Genomic DNA, 23377 nt, shown 5'->3' with positions numbered 1-23377 from the left:
TACCACAAATCTGAGGTACTCCTGGTGAGGAGGGTAAATTGGGACATGCAGGTAAGCATCCTTGATGTCCAGTGATACCATGTAATCCCCCTCGTCCAGGCTTGCAATCACCGCCCTGAGCGATTCCATCTTGAACTTGAACCTTCTTATATAAGTGTTCAAGGATTTTACATTTAAAATGGGTCTCACCGAACCGTCCGGTTTCGGTACCACAAACATTGTGGAATAGTAACCCCGTCCTTGTTGAAGGAGGGGTACCTTGATTATCACCTGCTGAGAATACAGCTTGTGAATCGCCTCCAGCACTGCCTCCCTGTCCGGGGGAGCTGTTGGCAAGGCAGATTTGAGGAAACGGCGAGGGGGAGACGTCTCGAATTCCAGCTTGTACCCCTGAGATACTACTTGTAGAATCCAGGGATCCACCCGTGAGCGAGCCCACTGGTCGCTGAAGTTCTTGAGACGGGCCCCCACCGTACCTGGCTCTACCTGTGGAGCCCCAGCGTCATGCGGTGGACTTAGAGGAAGCGGGGGGAGGACTTTTGTTCCTGGGAACTGGCTGTATGTTGCAGCTTTTTCCCTCTACCTCTGCCTCTGGGCAGAAAGGACGCGCCTCTAACCCGCTTGCCTTTCTGGGGCCGAAAGGACTGTACCTGATAATACGATGCTTTCTTTGGCTGTGAGGGAACATGGGGTAAAAATGCTGACTTCCCAGCTGTCGCTGTGGAAACGAGGTCCGAGAGACCATCCCCAAACAACTCCTCACCCTTGTAAGGCAAAACTTCCATGTGCCTTTTAGAATCTGTATCTCCTGTCCACTGCAGAGTCCACAATCCTATCCTGGCAGAAATGGACATTGCATTTATTTTAGATGCCAGCCGGCAAATATTCCTCTGTGCATCTCTCATGTATAAGACAGCGTCTTTAATATGCTCTATGGTTAGCAATATAGTGCCCCTGTCTAGGGTATCAATGTTTTCCGACAGGGAATCTGACCACGCAGCTGCAGCACTGCACATCCATGCTGAAGCAATAGCCGGTCTCAGTATAATTCCTGAGTGTGTATATACAGACTTCAGGATAGCCTCCGGCTTTCTATCCGCAGGCTCCTTTAGGGCGGCCGTGTCCGGAGACGGTAGTGCCACCTTTTTTGACAGACGGGTGAGCGCTTTATCCACCCTAGGGGATGTCTCCCAACGTGACCTGTCCTCTGGCGGGAAAGGGTACGCCATTAGTAACTTTTTAGAAATTACCAGTTTCTTATCGGGGGAAGCCCACGCTTCTTCACACACTTCATTTAATTCATCAGATGGGGGAAAAAACCACTGGTAGTTTTTTCTCCCCAAACATAATACCCTTTTTTGTGGTACCTGGGGTAATATCAGAAATGTGCAACACATTTTTCATTGCCGTAATCATAACGAGTGGCTCTATTGGAGTGTACACTAGTCTCATCGTCGTCGACACTGGAGTCAGTATCAGTGTCGACATCTGTGTCTGCCATCTGAGGTAGTGGGCGTTTTAGAGCCCCTGATGGCTTTTGAGACGCCTGGGCAGGCACGGGCTGAGAAGCCGGCTGTCCCACATCTGCTATGTCGTCAAACCTTTTATGTAAGGAGTTGACACTGTCGCGTAATTCCTTCCACATGTCCATCCATTCAGGTGTCGACCCCGCAGGGGGTGACATCACATTTATCGGCACCTGCTCCGCCTCCACATAAGCCTCCTCATCAAACATGTCGACACAGCCGTACCGACACCGCACACACACAGGGAATGCTCTGACTGAGGACAGGACCCCACAAAGTCCTTTGGGGAGACAGAGAGAGAGTATGCCAGCACACACCAGAGCGCTATATAATGCAGGGATACACACTACACACAGTGATTTTTCCCCTATAGCTGCTATAATACACAGTTTGCACCTAAATTTAGTGCCCCCCCTCTCTTTCTTACCCTATTGAGCCTGGAAACTGCAGGGGAGAGCCTTGGGAGCGTCCTTCCAGCGGAGCTGTGAGAGGAAATGGCGCCAGTGTGCTGAGGGAGATAGCCCCGCCCCCTTCTCGGCGGACTTCTCCCGCTTTTTTCAGGATATTTTTGGCAGGGGATTTTACACATATATAGTCTTACTGACTATATTATGTGTTTTTTTGCCAAGCTAAGGTACTCTTATTGCAGACCAGGGCGCCCCCCCCCCAGCGCCCTGCACCCATCAGTGACCGGAGTGTGTGGTGTGCATGGGGAGCAATGGCGCACAGCTGCAGTGCTGTGCGCTACCTTAATGAAGACCGGAGTCTTCAGCCGCCGATTTCCTGGACGTTCTTCTTGCTTCTGGCTCTGCAAGGGGGACGGCGGTGCGGCTCCGGGACTGGACGACCGAGGCTGGGCCTGTGTTCGATCCCTCTGGAGCTAATGGTGTCCAGTAGCCTAAGAAGCCCAAGCTAGCTGCAAGCAGGTAGGTTCGCTTCTTCTCCCCTCAGTCCCTCGTAGCAGTGAGTTTGTTGCCAGCAGATCTCACTGAAAATAAAAAACCTAAATATACTTTCTTTTCTAAGAGCTCAGGAGAGCCCCTAGTGTGCAACCAGCTCGGCCGGGCACAAAATTCTAACTGAGGTCTGGAGGAGGGGCATAGAGGGAGGAGCCAGTGCACACCAGGTAGTCCTAAATCTTTCTTAGTTGTGCCCAGTCTCCTGCGGAGCCGCTATTCCCCATGGTCCTTACGCAGTCCCCAGCATCCACTAGGACGTCAGAGAAAATAAGATTTTACTCACCGGTAAATCTATTTCTCGTAGTCCGTAGTGGATGCTGGGGACTCCGTAAGGACCATGGGGAATAGCGGCTCCGCAGGAGACTGGGCACAGCTAAGAAAGAATTAGGACTACCTGGTGTGCACTGGCTCCTCCCACTATGACCCTCCTCCAGACTTCAGTAAGGATACTGTGCCCGGAAGAGCCGACACAATAATGAAAGGATTTTGAATCCCGGGTAAGACTCATACCAGCCACACCAATCACACCGTATAACTCGTGATATTATACCCAGTTAACAGTATGAACATAACAGAGCCTCTCAGATGGCTCAACAATAACCCTTTTAGTTAACAATAACTATATACAAGTATTGCAGACAGTCTGCACTTGGGACGGGCGCCCAGCATCCACTACGGACTACGAGAAATAGATTTACCGGTGAGTAAAATCTTATTTTCTCTAACGTCCTAGTGGATGCTGGGGACTCCGTAAGGACCATGGGGATTATACCAAAGCTCCCAAACGGGCGGGAGTGCGCGGATGACTCTGCAGCACCGAATGAGAGAACTCAATGTCCTCCTCAGCCAGGGTATCAAATTTGTAGAATTTTGCAAACGTGTTTGCCCCTGACCAAGTAGCAGCTCGGCAAAGTTGTAAAGCCGAGACCCCTCGGGCAGCCGCCCAAGAAGAGCCCACTTTCCTCGTGGAATGGGCTTTTACAGATTTAGGCTGTGGCAGGCCAGCCACAGAATGCGCAAGCTGAATTGTGCTACAAATCCAGCGAGCAATAGTCTGCTTTGAAGCAGGAGCACCCATCTTGTTTGGTGCATACAGGATAAATAGCGATTCAGTCTTCCTGACTCCAGCCGTCCTGGAAACATAAATTTTCAAGGCCCTGACTACGTCCAGTAACTTGGAGTCCTCCAAGTCCCTAGTAGCCGCAGGCACCACGATAGGTTGGTTCAAGTGAAAAGCTGATACCACCTTAGGAAGAAATTGGGGACGAGTCCTCAATTCTGCCCTATCCATATGGAAAATCAAATAGGGGCTTTTACATGACAAAGCTGCCAATTCTGACACCCGCCTTGCCGAAGCCAAGGCCAAAAGCATGACCACTTTCCACGTGAGATATTTTAACTCCACGGTTTTGAGTGACTCAAACCAATGTGACTTTAGGAAACCCAACACCACGTTGAGGTCCCACGGTGCCACTGGGGGCACAAAAGGAGGCTGAATATGCAGCACTCCCTTGACAAATGTCTGAACTTCAGGCAGTGAAGCCAGTTCTTTTTGGAAGAAAATCGACAGAGCCGAAATCTGGACCTTAATGGACCCCAATTTTAGGCCCATAGTCACCCCTGACTGTAGGAAGTGCAGAAATCGACCTAGCTGGAATTCCTCCGTTGGGGCCTTCCTGGCCTCACACCACGCAACATATTTTCGCCATATGCGGTGATAATGTTGTACGGTTACATCTTTCCTAGCTTTAATAAGCGTAGGAATGGGTGGCGTGGCCTAACGGGACATGGAGTAGCAGCTCGGCGTGAGTGCTCTCCACTCCCGTATATCCGTTTGGACATCCTGTGTGGACCCCCCCGAGCCCAAAATACCTTGGCGGACAGGGGAAGGTCTGGGGCAGCTGTGAGACCGTCGGGAGCCGCCGGACGGGCGCGGACTGCGGAGACTCGGAGCGCCAAAGTTTCTCCTTTCTGGCCTCCCTCTGCATCTAATATGGCGCCGTGACTTCCGGTCCCGGCTCTCTGGCGCGGCCCCTGGAGAACGCGCTGTGCTGGAGCTGATCACACGGGGAACGATGAGAGACCCTGCCGGAGCCTGCAATACTCCTTCCAGCTACTGTGTGCTGTACTACCCGCGTCCCCCCCCTCATCTGGGGGAATAAGGTACTTGACTGCTGGACCCTGTACACCATTCTCCTTGCTCCCTCTAGTGCTGCAGTAAACCGAGATACCCTCAACCCCCCCTCATATCTTCTGTGCTGCCTGAGTGCTAGATAGCCCTGGGCTGGGAAGCCCATATATTATAGGGGTCGGGTATCCTCCTCAGTGGTCTCCCCTGCATGTTTCTGAGGAAAGGCACTGAACTGCTATATATGGTGGTCTGAGGAGCTGAGACTGTGTCCTGCTGTTTCCAGTGTGTGCATACTTCACTGTTATTCTGAACCACATAACCTCTGGGTTGCTGATTGATACTCTCTGATCTACTGATTCTGCACTACTATAAGATATCTACAAAATGGTGAAGAATCATCATAAATCAGCTGCGGCCCGGCTCGCACAATACTCGCATACCCCCAGAGGGCGCGCGGCGGCGTCGGATGGGGGTGGAGACGCCCCGACACCGGGGTCCCCCAGCCACTCGACATCCTCCGGCGATGCCTCGGATGATGTGCTGCATAAAGTGTTGGAAGCCCTGGCGGCTAGCGAATCCCGTCTCTCTGACAAGATAGGCCAAGTACAAGCCGACCTGACCATAATTCACCACGATATCCAAAAGATTAGAGAGCGGGTCGGTGAGGTCGAGACACGAACATCCACGCTGGAGGATAAACTCCCCCCGCTTAGCTCCCGTGTCACAGCCATGGATGGTCAGCTGTCCGATATTAAAAGCAAGATGCTAGACATGGAAGGCAGACTGAGAAGGAATAACATCCGTTTTGTGGGGCTCCCGGAAAAAGAGGAGGGCAGCTCCCCTGAGCAGTTCGTGGAATCTTGGCTGAAAAATTCTCTTGGAGCTGACTCCTTCACGCCATTCTTCACGGTGGAACGAGCCCACAGAATTCCTTTCAGGCCGCTGCCGCCGGGTGCGCCGCCGCGCACACTCATAGTGAAATTCCTTCACTATCGAGATCGGGATGCAGTTCTATCCTTGGCACGCACCAAGAGGCCCCTGATGTGGAATGGCTCCAAAATTTCAGTGTTTCCGGACTTTGCGCTGGAGGTACAAAAGGAACGTGCACAATTTGTTCCGATTAAAAGACGCCTCAGGGAACTTAATCTACAGTATGCAATGCTGTTTCCCTCTAGGCTGAGGGTAGTGGCGGACGGAGAATCAAGATTTTTTGCTACACCTCGGGACGCTGCTCTGTGGTTGGATCGATGGGCCCCGGCCAGACGGGCGCTTGCTCCTGATCCTTAATGTGTGATGTAAAGTCCTATGTCTAGGCTGGTACTTCTTACTGTTATCCATATCGCAGTGCATTACTCGGCTAACACTGCATTGCTCCTGCCAAGTTTACTTTCTGATTTTGTTGATGTCTCTGTTTAGGGCTCGGGGTGGGATCTCCTCACCTTTTTTAGCTGAGGGAGGGGGACCTACGCTTTTTGTCTTTGGGTCATTTTACTCATTGCCCTCACATGTTAGGCTAATTTTTGTTTTTTTTCTCTTTGTTGTAAGGGAACAGGTTAATGGGGGAAGGTATGCCCCAGTTCGGGAGGGTATACAGGGTGGGGGAGGGGCAGGATGGGAGGGAACGTATTTTGTTGTTTGTTTTCTTTTTTTCATTTTTTGTATGTGTTGCAGACGCTATGGGGTTATTGATTTTTACTACTGCATCTAGTTTCGAGGTAGAGGGTCTGGCGGGGATACGCGGGACCGACCATATCTTATGTTTTGTCCTGACTTATGGCTTCTAACCAACTCAAATTATTATCCTGGAATGTCCGGGGGCTAAACGATAAGGTCAAGCGTTCACTAGTGCTTCGACATGTGAAACAATATGCTGCAGATATTATTTGCCTCATGGAGACCCACTTAGTGGGGGCAAAAGTCCTTGCTCTTAAGAAACCGTGGGTGGGATGGGCTTACCACTCCACCCACACGACACATTCACGGGGTGTGTCAATCCTAGTTAGAAGGTCGGTCCCGTTTGTCCTTGATCAGGTCCAGCTGGACCAGTGGGGCAGATATGTCTTTATAAAATGCCAAGTTTATGCTATGTCTGTACTTATCCTGGCTGTTTATATACCGCCCCCTTATTCCCCGGCGGTTCTTAGAAAGGCAGCTGAGTTTATCGCGATGTATCCGAATGTTGCAATAGTCTGTCTTGGAGACTTTAATAATGTCCTCGACCATGCTCTAGATCGAACTAGAAGGTCCCCTGATGCTCCTGTGATGCGGAGGGGGGACTTTGCGCTACTGGTGGACAGTCTGGGCTTGGTCGATGCGTGGATGGCTCGTCATCCTGGTACACGACAGTATACATGTTTTTCTCCTACCTACTCATCCTTTTCCAGGATAGATCTGGCCCTCACTTCTAGGGGCCTGCTGCCGCGGGTGATTGATGTTCACTATGCTACTAGGGGCATATCAGACCATTCCCCGGTAATCCTTAGTCTAGATATGGGAGATGTTAGGGGGGCACGGTTTTGGAGGTTTAATCCCTTTTGGCTGACCCAGATGGGCACCGATGCGGAGTTGGAGGAGATATGGGAGGTCTTTCTGCGGGAAAATCAAGGTTCGGTGTCTGACACAATACTATGGGATGCCTTTAAGGCACATGTCCGTGGCACCCTGATCAAGAGAGTGGCAGCTTTGAAATCTGGCTATGCCCGGGATGAGCGTAACCTTGAAGCTAACCGTAGAGCTCGGATTGGACTGGATACTTTAACTAGGCCCCGGGACTCAGGTGGTCTGGCTCTCCCGAAACTTAGATTTTATTACTTAGCAGCTCAGCTGTTCCACCTTATTCCTTGGGTATCTGATCCGTCCAGGGACCTATTAATCTCTAACGTCTTACTAGCGCTTAACATAAATTTGACACCCCTTCAGCTCTTACTTAGTGATAATGTAGCACTCCTAAAGATGCCGTTGGTCAAACAAGCGATTATGGTTTGGAGACAGATACACTCCATGTTAGGAGGAGAGGGATGGGATCCTGACACCCCATTGATGCACACTCGGGCTCTCACACACTTTACATCCCTACATGTAGGTTCGGTGTGGGGACGCTGGGGGGTTTACTCCATTAATCACTTATATTCCTCGGGTACATTCATCTCCTTTGGACAAATGCAAACTGAGTTTAATATACCCGCATCCTACTATTACAGATATATTCAGCTTCGCCATGCTTGCACGTCTCAGTTTGGGGCTGCTCCGCCTCTCCTTCGGAAGTCTCCGGCCCACCTGCTCCTGACCGATAACCTAGGAACGGGGTCTATCTCCGCTCTCTACTCCGCTCTGCTCGGTGCCCATCATTCTAACAGTCTCTTACACCTTAAAGCCAAATGGGAAGTAGATGTGGGACCGATCTCCCTGGAAATATGGGAGGAAGCCCTGGGGGCTGCGCGCGCAGCTACCACATCGGCCCGTTTTCAACAGATACACCCGTTTATATTACACAGAGTCTACATCACTCCCAGACGTCTTGTCAATATGGGGGGACGGAGCGACTCTAGATGCCCGAAGTGTGCCTCTCTTGACGGTACCTTCTGGCATCTATTATGGACCTGCCCGGTGGTGCAGGACTTTTCGCGGGAGGTGATACAGATTATAGCCGCTACGGGAATCCCCCTAGAAGTGTTTACTCCCCTTGTGTGTACCCTCGGGGTCATAGACGAGGAGATACTGGATGCCCATTCCAGAAGATATACTCTTAACCTATGTGCTCTGGCAAAGGTACTGATAGCACGCTCATGGATGGCGGCTGCCGGCCCCGACGTTAATAAATGGATACCACTAGTGAATTCGGTTGCGTCCCACGAAAAATTTGTTTACATTTCTAGGAAAGCCCCGGTAAAATATTACAAGATATGGGATAGGTGGCTATCGTCACCATGGTGCCAATATACCCATGCCTCTCCCCACTGATAGCCTAGGTTGGTCTTTGATTAATTTATATAATACTACATGACCTGATGTGATGTACAAATGATGCTTAGTGCGGTTATAATGTAGTTGTCTGCAACTCTCGTTATATGTTTATGTTGTTATGTAGCTCTTTACAATAACTGTTGAACCAAGAACGAATACACGGAGCACATGCTTTGGTTTTTCTTTCTTTTTATTTTTGTATTGTTATGTCATGTATGTTTGCCAGAAAATCAAATAAAAACACATTGAATTTAAAAAAAAAAAAAAATAAGCGTAGGAATGACTTCCTCCGGAATACCCTTTTCTTTTAGGATCCGGCGTTCAACCGCCATGCCGTCAAACGCAGCCGCGGTAAGTCTTGGAACAGACAGGGCCCCTGCAGCAGCAGGTCCTGTCTGAGCGGCAGAGGCCATGGGTCCTCTGAGATCATTTCTTGAAGTTCCGGGTACCAAGCTCTTCTTGGCCAATCCGGAACAATGAGTATAGTTCTTACGCCTTTTCTCCTTATTATCCTCAGTACCTTGGGTATGAGAGGAAGAGGAGGGAACACATAAACCGACCGGTACACCCACGGTGTCACTAGAGCGTCCACAGCTATCGCCTGAGGGTCTCTTGACCTGGCGCAATATTTTTCCAGCTTTTTGTTTAAGCGGGACGCCATCATGTCCACCTGTGGCCTTTCCCAACGGTTTAAATCAGTTGGAAGACTTCTGGATGAAGTCCCCACTCTCCCGGGTGGAGGCCGTGCCTGCTGAGGAAGTCTGCTTCCCAGTTGTCCACTCCCGGAATGAACACTGCTGACAGTGCTAACACGTGATTTTCCGCCCATCGGAGAATCCTTGTGGCTTCTGCCATCGCCGTCCTGCTTCTTGTGCCGCCCTGTCGATTTACATGGGCGACAGCCGTGATGTTGTCTGACTGGATCAGAACCGGACGGTTTTGAAGCAGGGGCTTTGCTTGACTTAGGGCATTGTAAATGGCCCTCAGTTCCAGAACATTTATGTGTAGGGAAGTCTCCTGACTCGACCAAAGTCCTTGGAAGTTTCTTCCCCGAGTGACTGCCCCCCCAGCCCCGAAGGCTGGCATCCGTGGTCACCAGGACCCAGTCCTGTATGCCGAATCTGCGGCCCTCTCTGAGGTGAGCACTCTGCAGCCACCACAGCAGAGACACCCTGGTCTTTGGAGACAGGGTTATCAACCGATGCATTTGAAGATGCGATCCGGACCATTGGTCCAACAGGTCCCACTGAAAAGTTCTGGCATGGAACCTGCCGAATGGAATCGCTTCGTAGGAAGCTACCATCTTTCCCAGGACTCGCGTGCAATGATGCACCGACACCTGTTTTGGTTTCAGGAGGCCTCTCACTAGAGACGACAGCTCCTCGGCTTTCTCCTCTGGGAGAAACACTTTTTTCTGGACCGTGTCCAGAATCATCCCTAGGAACAGTATACGTGTCGCCGGAACCAGCTGAGACTTTGGAATATTCAGAATCCAACCGTGCTGGTGTAGCATCTCCTGAGATAATGCTACGCCGACCAACAACTGCTCTCTGGACCTTGCCCTTATCAGGAGATCGTCCAAGTATGGGACAATTAAAACTCCCTTTTTCCGAAGGAGTATCATCATTTCGGCCATTACCTTGGTAAATACCCTCGGTGCAGTGGACAGGCCGAACGGCAACGTCTGGAATTGGTAATGACAATCCTGTACCACAAATCTGAGGTACTCCTGGTGAGGATGGTTAATGGGGACATGCAGGTAAGCATCCTTGATGTCCAGAGATACCATGTAATCTCCCTCTTCCAGGCTTGCAATAACCGCCCTGAGCGATTCCATCTTGAACTTGAATTTTCTTAAATATGTGTTCAAGGATTTCAAATTTAAAATGGGTCTCACCGAACCGTCCGGTTTCGGTACCAAAAACATTGTGGAATAGTAACCCCGTCCTTGTTGAAGTAGGGGCACCTTGACTATCACCTGCTGGGAATACAGCTTGTGAATTACCTCTAACACAGCCTCCCTTTCTGAAGGAGTCGTTGGTAAGGCAGATTTGAGGAAACGGCGGGGGGGGGGGGGGGGGGTAATGTCTCGAATTCCAGCCTGTACCCCTGAGATACTACTTGAAGGATCCAGGGATCTACCTGTGAGCGAGCCCACTGATTGCTGAAGTTTTTGAGACGGCCCCCCACCGTACCTGGCTCCGCCTGCTGAGCCCCAGCGTCATGCGGCGGACTTAGCAGAAGAAGCGGGGGAGGACTTTTGTTCCTGGGAAGTGGCTGTATGCTGCAGCTTTTTTCCCCTACCTCTGGGCAGAAAGGACGCGCCTCTACCCCGTCTGCTCTTTTGGGGGCGAAAGGACTGCACCTGATAATACAGTGCTCTCTTTGGTTGTGAGGGGACATGTGGAAAAATGCTGACTTCCCAGCTGTTGCTGTGGACACTAAGTCTGAAAGACCATCCCCGAACAACTCCTCACCCTTATAAGGCAAAACTTCCATGTGCCTTTTGGAATCTGCATCCCCTGTCCACTGCCGGGTCCATAACCCTCTCCTGGCACAAATGGACAGTGCACTTATTTGATGCCAGCCGGCAAATATCCCTCTGTGCATCTCTTATGTAAAAGACAGCGTCTTTAATATGCTCTACGTTTAGCAATATAGTGTCCCTGTCTAGGGTGTCAATGTTCTGACAGGGAGTCTGACCATGCAGCTGCCGCACTGCACATCCATGCTGAGGCAATAGCTGGTCTCAGTATAATACCAGTGTGTGTGTATATAGCTTTTTGGAGAGCCTCCTGCTTTCTGTCAGCAGGTTCCTTTAGGGCGGCCGTATCTTGGGACGGCAGTGCCACCTTTTTTGATAAGCGCGTAAGTGCTTTATCCACCTTAGGGGGTGTTTCCCAACGTGACCTATCCTCTGGCGGGAAAGGGTACGCCATTAGTAATTTTTTTGAAATTACAAATTTTTTATCAGGGGAAGCCCACGCTAGTTCACACACGTCATTTAATTCTTCAGAAGGGGGAAAAACTACGGGTAGTTTTTTCTCCCCAAACATAATACCCTTTTTTGTGGTACCTGGGGTCACTTCAGAAATGTGTAAAACATTTTTCATTGCCTCAATCATATAACGAGTGGCCCTATTGGACATTACATTTGTCTCTTCGTCGTCGACACTGGTATCAGTATCCGTGTCGACATCTGTGTCTGCCACCTGAGGTAGCAGGCGTTTTAGAGCCCCTGATGACTTTTGAGACGTCTGGGCAGGCACGGGCTGAGAAGCCGGCTGCCCCACATTTGGCATGTCGTCAAATTTTTTATGTAAGGAGTCGACACTTTCGCGTAATTCCTTCCACAAGTCCATCCACTCCGGTTTCTGCCCCGCAGGGGGTGACAACACATTTATAGGCACCTGCTCCTCCTCCACATAAGTCTCCTCATCAAGCATGTCGACACAGCCGTACCGACACACCGCACACACACAGGGAATGCTCTGACAGAAGACAGGACCCCACAAAGCCCTTTGGGGAGACAGAGAGAGAGTATGCCAGCACACACCAGAGCGCTATATAATACAGGGATTAACTAAATTATATCCCCTTATAGCTGCTATATATGTATTTTGCGCCTAAATGTAGTGCCCCCCCTCTCTTTTTTTACCCTTTTCTGTAGTGTAGACTGCAGGGGAGAGCCAGGGAGCTTCCTTCCAGCGGAACTGTGAGGGAGAAATGGCGCCAGTGTGCTGAGGGAGATAGCTCCGCCCCTTTTTTCGGCGGACTTTTCTCCCGCTTTTTTATGGATTCTGGCAGGGGTATTTATCACATATATAGCCTCTGGGGCTATATATTGTGATATATTTGCCAGCCAAGGTGTATTTATTGCTTCTCAGCCCCCCCCAGCGCCCTGCACCCTCAGTGACCGGAGTGTGAAGTGTGTATGAGGAGCAATGGCGCACAGCTGCAGTGCTGTGCGCTACCTTGGTGAAGACTGATGTCTTCTGCCGCCGATTTTCCGGATTCTTCTTGCTTCTGGCTCTGTAAGGGGGCCGGCGGCGCGGCTCCGGGACCGAACACCAATGGCCGGTTCCATGCGGTCGATCCCTCTGGAGCTAATGGTGTCCAGTAGCCTAAGAAGCCCAAGCTACCACCAGTTAGGTAGGTACGTTTCTTCTCCCCTAAGTCCCTCGCTGCAGTGAGTCTGTTGCCAGCAGATCTCACTGTAAAATAAAAAAACCTAACATATACTTTCTTTCTAGGAGCTCAGGAGAGCCCCTAGTGTGCATCCAGCTCGGCCGGGCACAGGATTCTAACTGAAGTCTGGAGGAGGGTCATAGTGGGAGGAGCCAGTGCACACCAGGTAGTCCTAATTCTTTCTTAGCTGTGCCCAGTCTCCTGCGGAGCTGCTATTCCCCATGGTCCTTACGGAGTCCCCAGCATCCACTAGGACGTTAGAGAAATAGGATTGTACAGTAAAGATGCTGGTTTTAATGAAACTGCTACCAGAATCCATAGGGAGAAAACAACGACTAACCCCACTACCAATTCATATCTGCAAATGACTGTACAACTCACTTCAGTGGTCAAGGCCTACAGTAACAGACCTGCCAATGGTTCGGAGTAGCGTTTTTCTCTTGCATGGGATACACTATGGAGAGGTCATTATCTGGACCCCACCATAAATCCATTGCCATGCAACTAAAGAGAGCAGGATGAGGAAAGGGTTTGCTTAGTTGTGTGCTAACTCACCTGTGCCCCATTTGTGCAAGTCAGAGAGATCTCTACAATGAAAACCACTTCAGAGGATATGACAGCATCTGAGGTAGTATAGTAGGATGGCACAATGACGGGATCAGTGCAGGTCTCAGCTGAAAAGGAAACATGGTTTAGACACGTAAAAATTGAGCAGTAAATGCTACACTTAGTGGTAAAACAAAAAAAAAAAAAACCCACACACACAAATATCCATGCAGTCCTAAACTCTAAATCACATCTGTTTTTAAAGCATGTAATATTTAAACTGGTTTATTTAAAAAGACTTTAACTGTTGAGATGCTCAGTTTAAGAAAGCGCTGTGTCACCCAAGAGGAGACAGCTGGTGACACGAGAGTAGACAGCAGTGACAAGATCAGTGGAAGAGGTAAATTAAAGTATAAAGCATAAAAAGTGGTGTTGGAAGGCTTAAGCAGCTGATAAGCTCACAGAGAAGATGTGTAGAGGGGGGCAACAACAGATCATTGGGGTACACCAACTTGAAGGAGAGGGGAAGAGGCAAGAGGAGCAGTCGGCAAGGAAGATGGTGAACCTTGAGCATGCAGTGACGCTGTGGCTGATGGAGTAGAGGATTATCAAGAGGGTGGTGAACAGTGGAAGATAAGTAGGGAGAAAAGAGATGGCTGGTGGCCTAAAGGTGCATACACGGTGTGATTTTCCTTGCAATATGAACTATATAGTGCATATCGTGCAGGCAGCCCACAATGACTACATCGGTGGTGCCGGACTCCAGCCACATAGTCCATGTCAGGCATTTCCTGCATCGCACCGTGTGTATGCACCTTTAGAGCAGCTTGCGTCACATGGAAAGATTGAAAGCCAGACTGTAGTGGGTCGAGGAGACAGTGGAAGGAGAGAAAGGTAATAGTTGGGCAGTTGTAGAGGTAAAGGGGATGTGAGAGCTACAGTGCTATAGGTGGTGGGAGGGAAGGAGAGACATGGTATAGGGAGGGATTCTTAAGAACAAGGGAAACCTGGGACTGGGTGAAAATGAAGGAAGGTGCCATTGATAACACATATACAGTTTTGCAGCAAAAAGCTAAGGGGTCTATTCATGAAGCAGTGAGTGGAGTAGTGAGCCAGTGGAGAAGTTGCCCACGGCAACCAATCAGTCTTGAGGTACATGTATAAAGTGCATTCTCCACACTTTTCACTTCTTCGTGAATAGACCCCCTTGTATAAACACAAAATAGTCCCATAATATTGGGATAATACTTACCTAGAGTAGATACACAAGCACTTACAGGTACTGCATTAGATATCATCTCTTAAAGCAAGTTGTTAATCATACAATGTGCATGTGGTACAGGACTGAATGGGGAACGTGCAACTTCACTTCCTCGCTGCCCAATGTACATCAGTAAAAGGAGTATGTGCAGCTCACTTCAGCGGTCAGGCCTACAGGGACCTGCCAATGGTTCGGAGCAGCGCTTCTCTCTAGCATGGGTGACACTATGAGGGGATCACTGGCAAAGCCCACCATAAATCCATTCCCATGCCCGGGCAAGCATCAGTGGCTGCAGCTGGGATTCGAACCGGGCTCCGCAGCACTGAGCTGCTCCATAGTCAGAGCCTCTAACCACTGAGCCACCGCCTGACATCTGCTCACACAGCCTGCTCCGCACAGCCACATTATGGGTGACCCTACAGAGTACGGATCCCCCAGACATTGCCATGGCCTATGCTACCGCCGGTCACTTATTACGGCCGGGCAGAGTCAGGGGATCGCTATACAGATCTATACGCAGTATATATGTGACATATGGACATGTATGTGCGACCCGCACTCACCAGTACAACCCGCCAAGGCCAGCAGCACGGCCACCAGCACACGCACCGCTCCTGCCATAGCTGCGGGTAAGACACGACAGCAAAACCGGCTGCTACTGCTGGATATTCTAGGAGAAGGAGGGAGGAGTCTCTCTAGGACACCTCAGCTTGAAATGCAGTGCCCAGTGGGATACATTTTAACCGGCGCCATATTTAGTGTGGGCACCACCCTAGCAATTAGAGGTCCGGACCCTTTTAAACGACCTGCCCCACAGAATAGCTCACACCTCAAAGCAAATAAAAATGCGGCAGTAACAGGTTTAAAATGAACCGATGCGTAACCCTGAGTCCCTGCTCTGCTTGAAGCTGTGGGCGGAAGGACACTTTCCGTCATTTGATCGTGTTTCTTCGGCGCATGCGTAATAATCAGCAGCGCACATTTCAGCGAATGCGTGATAATTAGCGACGCACATATTTTGGCGCATGCTCAATAGTGGTCACTTGGTTATTGGACGCGCAGGTCATCATCTGTACATGCGCAGATGGTTGCTGGCATAGCGCACTGCAACGCGTTCCCTCCTCCAACATGGCTGCCCGCTCTGTGTCCGCTGGTTACCGGGTTCTGCTGTCAACTCTGCCCGTGAGGGCTGGCATCAGACAACAGGTAGTGCTGGGACTTGTTACTGATTGCCATTGACTGTACAATAAATCTGTAAAAGCACTATTCATGACATCAATGTATTAATATGACTAGCGTCTTCAATGCCAGAACAAACTCCATTAACAAATATTAATAAGGCTCTATAGTTACATGAAATATATCCCGGGCTTTCAATATACTCCCCTGTTTACTATTTGTTATTAAATATCACCATATCGCTGTGCAGAGGATGTGTATGGTGTGTTCCTCTGTCCCGTAATCACTAACCCATGACCTTCTCTCCAGGGGGGACATGTACTAAGCAGTGTGATAAAATTGGGTTAGTAAGCCAGTGGAGAAGTTGCCCATGGCAACCTATCAGCTGCTCTGTATACTTTTATAGTATGCAAATCATAAATGTTACAGGAATGCTGTTTGGTTGCCATGGGCTCTCTTCCCCACTTTTAGCACTGTTTAGTACATCTCCCCCTTAGTCTGTTCCAGATCCGCCACTGCGGTGGGAGCTGTTGGGGTATGCTGTCACTGCACGTGATGGAGGCGGGTCAGGTCATAGCGTGTTATTATATAGATACACATCAGGTGACCTGCCTATTGGAGCACACAGTCTACTTTCTCTAGCATGCTCACTGCACATATCGGTGGTATTTGTTTGACCAGAGTAAATACACCTACCGGTATGTTTAGGGAGGAAACCCATGCAGATTCCACACGGATAGCAACATGCTACAAGAAATGTATTACACTTTTTTTCTAGACCCTATTCAGAAAACAGACAATCATAGTGGGTCATTCTGACCTGTTTGCACGCTGCCGTTTTTCGCAGCGCAGCAATCAGGTCACTACTGCGCATGCGTATGTACCGCAATGCACAGGCGCGTCGTACGGGTACAAAATGGAACGTTGCTGTTCGATGGATTTAACGAAGAATCCATACGCACAGCCGATCGCAAGGAGATTGACAGGAAGAGGGCATTTTTGGGTGTCAAAACTGACCGTTTTCTGGGAGTGTTTGGAAAAATACAGGCGTGTCCAAGCGATTGCAGGGCGACTGTCTGACGTCAATTCCAGGACCAGACTGGCTGAAGTGATCGCAAGGGCTGAGTAAGTTCAGACCTACTCAGAAACTGCATAAAATGTTTTTTGCAGAGCTCGGTTGCACAGGCGTTCGCACACTTGCAAAGCTAAAATACACTCCCCTATAGGCGGCGACTATCTGATCGCAGCGCTGCAAAAAGTAGCTAGCGAGCCATCAACTCGGAATGACCCCCATAGTCTTTAGTAAAAGTAGTGATTGATTCACATTTAGTGATGTATTATTATTATTATTAGCCTTTATTTATATGGCGCCACAAGGTTTCCGCGGCGCCCAGTTACAGAGTACATAAACAAAATAATCAAAACAGAAAAATAGTGACTTACAGTTGAAGACAATATAGGACAAGTACAGGGTAAATAAACATAGCTATAGCAGCAGATGACATTGAAATAAGTATCAGGATGGCAGAAAACCGTGGTATTTGGTGCAGTTGAATACGGTTTAAGCGAAGGATAAGTATATGATGGTTGAGGACCCTGCTCGTGAGAACTTACATTCTAAAGGGGAGGGGATTGTTATTATGTATGGTTATTATGTGGAATTGCCTGTGCTGTTCACAAGTGCATATATAAAGCAACAGACAAAGAAAATCTAAGCTGTAAAGCTTGTCTTGCACTAATGGTTCCCATACACTTATGAGATAATCGGTGCTATCCTTCGATTTCGACCACATCTGTGAGAGAAATTGAAGGATTGTATGCACATTTTAGGTACCTTGATGCGCGGGCACGCCGCTCGAATATCGCGTCTCAAGATATTATGTGCTGCACTTAATATTTCTCGCATCGCAGTGCGATCGCATGTGGTTTTAAACCCACATGAGATATATCGCACTGCGATGTGCAATGGGCACTCACCGGGAGCGGCCAGAGGCCGCTCCCACTCGGCGGTGACGTGCCCATCACGTGATTACCATGCGATCTATCACATGATCGCATGGTAATCACTTTGGCAGTTCAGGTGCGATTTCATCCCACCTGAACTGCCGGTGCGATGCCCTGCGATGTCGCGTCACGGGGCATCGCACAAGTGTATGGCTAGCATTAGAATTGTTGCCATCATGAATAGTAACCTAGGGTCCTCAGTCAGCACTGTTCTCCAGAAATTCAGTTGTTTCCGGCATCTATTATTCTCATCTAAACGGGAAAGTACAAACTCCCAAACGATTATCAGGATTCAATTGTGTTTGGATGCGCATGCATATCGTGCAGGTCTCGCCCAAGCAGACAGTTTAACTGCATAAAACAGCTAAACCCGTCTAAAGTACTGCTTTAGGCGTCCAAACTACTGTTAGGGTGTTGAAAGTGCCGACTTAGCGCACATTTCTTCTCACACCTCAGGAGGCTGTAAGATGAAATGGAAATAAGGAGCTGCTGTTTGCAAAAGACTGTTGCCTGGGACAATGCCCATTCATTCCATCCAGCCACTAGGAGAGTGCTGCAATTATTATCAGAGTGACTGCTCTACTATTCAGCTGCCACTAAAAATCCTCTATTATAAAGATCCAGAGGTATAAGATCGCCAAGGAGAAAGCGCTGTCCAGTGACTTGGTATGCTGGGCACAGCTGCTAATAAGCAGATATAATACTCACTGGTCACGTTTTTAATGTGATGTTATTGGAGGACTTTGATCTAGTCCACCTTCATCACATATGGTCATCTTCTACTGTCTAATGGGCCCTACACACTGTGCGATTTTAGTGAAAGATATGAACGATCTCGTTCATTAATGAATGAGATACCGTTCATATCTGTCAGTGTGGAGGCTCCAACGATGAACGATGCGCAGCCCCGCGCTCTTTCATCGCTGGTGCCCCGTCACCTGTGCATGCAGGCCAATATGGACGATCTCGTCCATATTTGCCTGCACTTCTATGGTAACGGGGGGAGTGAAGAAACTTCACTCCCCCCGTCACTCCCCCCTTTCCCCCGCGCCGCCGGGTCGCCCGTCTGCTATATCCGACGTCGGGCAGCTCAGCGGCGGATCGGTATGTGTGTAGGGCCCAACACTTGACTGGATTGGAGAACTGCAGTTATTTGTTTGAAATCAAATTAGGTGTTTTGTATCATACAGATTAAAGTTATGTCATCTTGGATCCAAACTGGTATACTGACTGTATCCTATGGACACATATTTGTATGATATGAGATACACAGTGCTAGAAAAGTATGCCTAGTTAAGTGGCCTGTGGATACATATCAACCCTCTGCTCCAGTGAAACAGTGCTTTATATGGACAAATACAACGGTAAAATGCTTGCTTTATTTTTCCATAGGGATAATCTTTGAACAAGATGATCGGTCAGCCATGGGAGTACCCTCCTTTTATGTGGAAGTTGTAATAGGTGGTGCTTAAGCACCTGTGCAGAAATGGTTCTGTAACTCAGAGCAACCAGTTACTATTATTTTCCAAGCACATTTTAGAAAACAAGACATAAAAGCACCTTTTATGCATCATTATCTCTGCACCCGTTTTTATAAATGTCCCCCATACTAATATCAAATAAATGTTGCAGTTTATCAGGTTACTTTCAATATGAGGATCACAGTTGTTCCCATTTGCTTCATTTTTAGGCTTTGCCTGCTGTCTACGCTCAGCACAGGGACTATTCATCGGTAAGTGTCCTTGTACAGTCTATGTTTTATTTACACCCCCCTTCAAAGACCTCAAATACTGTACATTATTATATCTACTGGTGCTCAGTGTAACCATGCTTGGTATAAACATAGAACCATTGTATATCTGGCCTCAGTAACTGCAGAACCATCCTAACGATAGGTTGGTAGGATCTCTACTGGTCATTGGATGAACACTATTGTCCTGTGTGTGAGGCCCTTCTCCAACAGTAGTAATGGGCCTTATTGTTGGCCAAAGTTGATCTGACTGTACATGCCGAGCACCAAAAGTTAATATGTAGATTCTATTGTAATCCAAATATATGAGCCCATTCTTTTGTGCCCTTTCATACAGTATAACATTCACTGTTAGATAAACATTTTCCCAAGTTTAGTTCTGCTAAATGTCTAACCACATGATGATATCAGTACAAATATATAACTAATCCCGAAACCAAGTTCTTCTAAGTCTCTGACTGTTGTTTTCTCTCTTTTAACAGCAACAAATCATAGTAAGTATGTACACGTTATACCTTTTATCATTTTCTTGTGTGCGCTCTTTATGTTACATTACTGATCTGCATGTAGAGTTACACCATTTATCACATAAGTGCCTTTGGTACTGTAGGTATGTTTCCCAACATCTGACATAGTTTTCACCATCCCCCAATCTGATCTACTCTCTTGTCTAGGGCTAATCCCAAAAACAGTGATAATTATTGTTTCAGGTGTTTAAATAAGATTTTACTCACTGTTAAATCTATTTCTCGTAGTCCGTAGTGGATGCTGGGAACTCCGAAAGGACCATGGGGAATAGCGGCTCCGCAGGAGACTGGGCACAACTAAAAGAAAGCTTTTAGACTACCTGGTGTGCACTGGCTCCTCCCACTATGACCCTCCTCCAAGCCTCAGTTAGGATACTGTGCCCGGAAGAGCTGACACAATAAGGAAGGATTTTGAATCCCGGGTAAGACTCATACCAGCCACACCAATCACACCGTATAACTCGTGATACCATATCCAGTTAACAGTATGAAACATAACTGAGCCTCTCAACAGATGGCTCATAACAATAACCCTTCAGTTAACAATAACTATGTACAAGTATTGCAGACAATCCGCACTTGGGATGGGCGCCCAGCATCCACTACGGACTATGAGAAACAGATTTACCGGTGAGTAAAATCTTATTTTCTCTAACGTCCTAGTGGATGCTGGGAACTCCGAAAGGACCATGGGGATTATACCAAAGCTCCCAAACGGGCGGGAGAGTGCGGATGACTCTGCAGCACCGAATGAGAGAACTCAAGGTCCTCCTCAGCCAGGGTATCAAATTTGTAGAATTTAGCAAACGTGTTTGCCCCTGACCAAGTTGCAGCTCGGCAAAGTTGTAAAGCCGAGACCCCTCGGGCAGCCGCCCAAGATGAGCCCACTTTCCTCATGGAATGGGCTTTTACTGATTTAGGATGCGGCAATCCAGCCGCAGAATGCTACAGCTGAATTGTGCTACAAATTCAGCGAGCAATAGTCTGCTTAGAAGCAGGAGCACCTATTTTGTTGGGTGCCTACAGGATAAAAAGCGAGTCAGTTTTCCTGACTCCAGCCGTCCTGGAAATATAAATTTTTAAGGCCCTGACTACGTCCAGTAACTTGGAATCTTCCAAGTCCCTAGTAGCCGCAGGCACTACCATAGGTTGGTTCAAGTGAAAAGCTGATACCACCTTAGGGAGAAACTGGGGACGAGTCCTCAATTCTGCCCTATCCATATGGAAAATCAGATAAGGGCTTTTACATGACAAAGCCGCTGAAGCCAAGGCCAATAACATGACCACTTTCCACGTGAGATATTTAAAATCCACAGTTTTAAGTGGCTCAAACCAATGTGATTTTAGGAAACTCAACACCACGTTGAGATCCCAAGGTGCCACAGGAGGCACAAAAGGGGGCTGAATATGTAGCACTCCCTTTACAAATGTCTGAACTCCAGGCAGTGAAGCCAGTTCTTTCTGGAAAAAAATCGACAGAGCCGAAATCTGGACCTCAATGGAACCCAAGTTTAGGCCCATAGTCACTCCTGACTGTAGGAAGTGCAGAAAACGACCCAGCTGAAATTCCTCTGTTGGGGCCTTCCTGGCCTCACACCACGCAACATATTTTCACCAAATACGGTGATAATGGTTTGCGGTTACTTCTTTCCTGGCTTTTATCAGCGTAGGAATGACTTCCTCCGGAATGCCCTTTTCCTTTAGGATCCGGAATTCAACCGCCATGCCGTCAAACGCAGCCGCGGTAAGTCTTGGAACAGACAGGGCCCCTGCTGTAGCAGATCCTGTCTGAGCGGTAGAGGCCATGGGTCCTCTGATATCATTTCTTGAAGTTCTGGGTACCAAGCTCTTCTTGGCCCATCCGGAACCACGAGTATCGTTCTTACTCCTCGTTTTCTTATTATTCTCAGTACCTTTGGTATGAGAGGCAGAGGAGGGAATACATAAACCGACTGGTACACCCACGGTGTCACTAGAGCGTCCACAGCTATTGCCTGAGGGTCCCTTGACCTGGCGCAATATCTAGTTTTTTGTTTAGGCGGGACGCCATCATGTCCACCTGTGGCCTTTCCCAACGGTTTACCAACAGTTGGAAGACTTCTGGATGAAGTCCCCACTCTCCCGGGTGTAGGTCGTGTCTGCTGAGGAAGTCTGCTTCCCAGTTGTCCACTCCCGGAATGAACACTGCTGACAGTGCTAAGACGTGATTTTCCGCCCATCGGAGAATCCTTGTGGCTTCTGCCATCGCCATCCTGCTTCTTGTGCCGCCCTGTCGGTTTACATGGGCGACTGCCGTGATGTTGTCTGATTGGATCAGTACCGGCTGGTTTTGAAGCAGAGGCCTTGCCAGACTTAGGGCATTGTAAATGGCCCTCAGTCCCAGAATATTTATGTGTAGGGACGACTCCTGACTTGACCAAAGTCCTTGGAAATTTCTTCCCTGTGTGACTGCCCCCCAGCCTCGAAGGCTGGCATCCGTGGTTACCAGGACCCAGTCCTGTATGCCGAATCTGCGGCCCTCTTGAAGATGAGCACTCTGCAGCCACCACAGTAGAGATACCCTGGTCCTTTGAGACAGGGTTATCAGCCGATGCATCTGAAGATGCGATCCCGACCACTTGTCCAAGAGGTCCCACTGAAAGGTTCTTGCATGGAACCTGCCGAATGGAATTTTGCTTCGTAAGAAGCTACCATTTTTCCCAGGACTCGTGTGCAGTGATGCACCGATACCTGTTTTGGTTTCAGGAGGTCTCTGACTAGAGATGACAGCTCCTTGGCTTTCTCCTGTGGGAGAAACACTTTTTTCTGTTCTGTGTCCAGAACCATCCCCAGGAACAGTAGGCGTGTGGTAGGAACCAGCTGTGACTTTGGAATGTATAGAATCCATCCGTGCTGTTGTAGCACTTCCCGAGATAGTGCTACTCCGACCAACAACTGCTCCTTGGACCTCGCCTTTATAAGGAGATCGTCCAAGTACGGGATAATTAAAACTCCCTTTTTTCGAAGGAGTATCATCATTTCTGCCATTACCTTGGTAAAGACCCTCGGTGCCGTGGACAGTCCAAACGGCAGTGTTTGGAATTGGTAATGGCAATCCTGTACCACAAATCTGAGGTACTCCTGGTGAGGATGGTAAATGGGGACATGTAGGTAAGCATCCTTGATGTCCAGGGATACCATGTAATCCCCCTCCTCCAGGCTTGCAATAACCGCCCTGAGCGATTCCATCTTGAACTTGAATTTTTTTATGTATGTGTTCAAGGATTTCAAATTTAAAATGGGTCTCCCCGAACCGTCCGGTTTCGGTACCACAAACAGTGTGGAACGGTAACCCCGTCCTTGT

At 48.7% G+C, this 23377-nt stretch overlaps 2 protein-coding genes and 2 non-coding genes across 4 annotated transcripts in view; 1 reads left to right on the top strand and 3 right to left on the bottom strand.

Annotated features, from left to right (window-relative positions):
- SSR4 (signal sequence receptor subunit 4) overlaps positions 1 to 15490 on the bottom strand; it is a 37296-nt gene extending 21806 nt beyond the window's left edge. Inside the window, exons 1-2 of the mRNA XM_063936731.1 lie at positions 15138 to 15490; positions 13323 to 13441 (exon numbers count right to left, since the gene is read on the bottom strand). Coding sequence (XP_063792801.1) covers positions 13323 to 13441; positions 15138 to 15195 — 177 coding nt within the window. The 5' untranslated portion in view covers positions 15196 to 15490. The remainder of the gene's footprint in view (positions 1 to 13322; positions 13442 to 15137) is intronic.
- LOC134953853 (small nucleolar RNA SNORA42/SNORA80 family) lies at positions 13134 to 13269 on the bottom strand. Its single transcript, XR_010185822.1, has one exon. It is a non-coding gene; the product is annotated as a small nucleolar RNA SNORA42/SNORA80 family (small nucleolar RNA).
- LOC134953854 (small nucleolar RNA SNORA42/SNORA80 family) lies at positions 14716 to 14845 on the bottom strand. Its single transcript, XR_010185823.1, has one exon. It is a non-coding gene; the product is annotated as a small nucleolar RNA SNORA42/SNORA80 family (small nucleolar RNA).
- A 142-nt stretch (positions 15491 to 15632) lies between the features above and the next one.
- IDH3G (isocitrate dehydrogenase (NAD(+)) 3 non-catalytic subunit gamma) overlaps positions 15633 to 23377 on the top strand; it is a 32638-nt gene continuing 24893 nt past the window's right edge. The window contains exons 1-3 of the mRNA XM_063936730.1: positions 15633 to 15780; positions 19448 to 19489; positions 19990 to 20001. Of these exons, the coding sequence (XP_063792800.1) occupies positions 15703 to 15780; positions 19448 to 19489; positions 19990 to 20001 (132 nt within the window). The 5' untranslated portion in view covers positions 15633 to 15702. The remainder of the gene's footprint in view (positions 15781 to 19447; positions 19490 to 19989; positions 20002 to 23377) is intronic.

Source organism: Pseudophryne corroboree, chromosome 8, assembly GCF_028390025.1.
Source record: "Pseudophryne corroboree isolate aPseCor3 chromosome 8, aPseCor3.hap2, whole genome shotgun sequence".
Lineage (NCBI taxonomy): Eukaryota > Metazoa > Chordata > Amphibia > Anura > Myobatrachidae > Pseudophryne > Pseudophryne corroboree.
The sequence above is the reverse complement of the archived record's forward strand: the minus strand, read 5'-3'. Positions and strand labels throughout refer to the sequence as shown.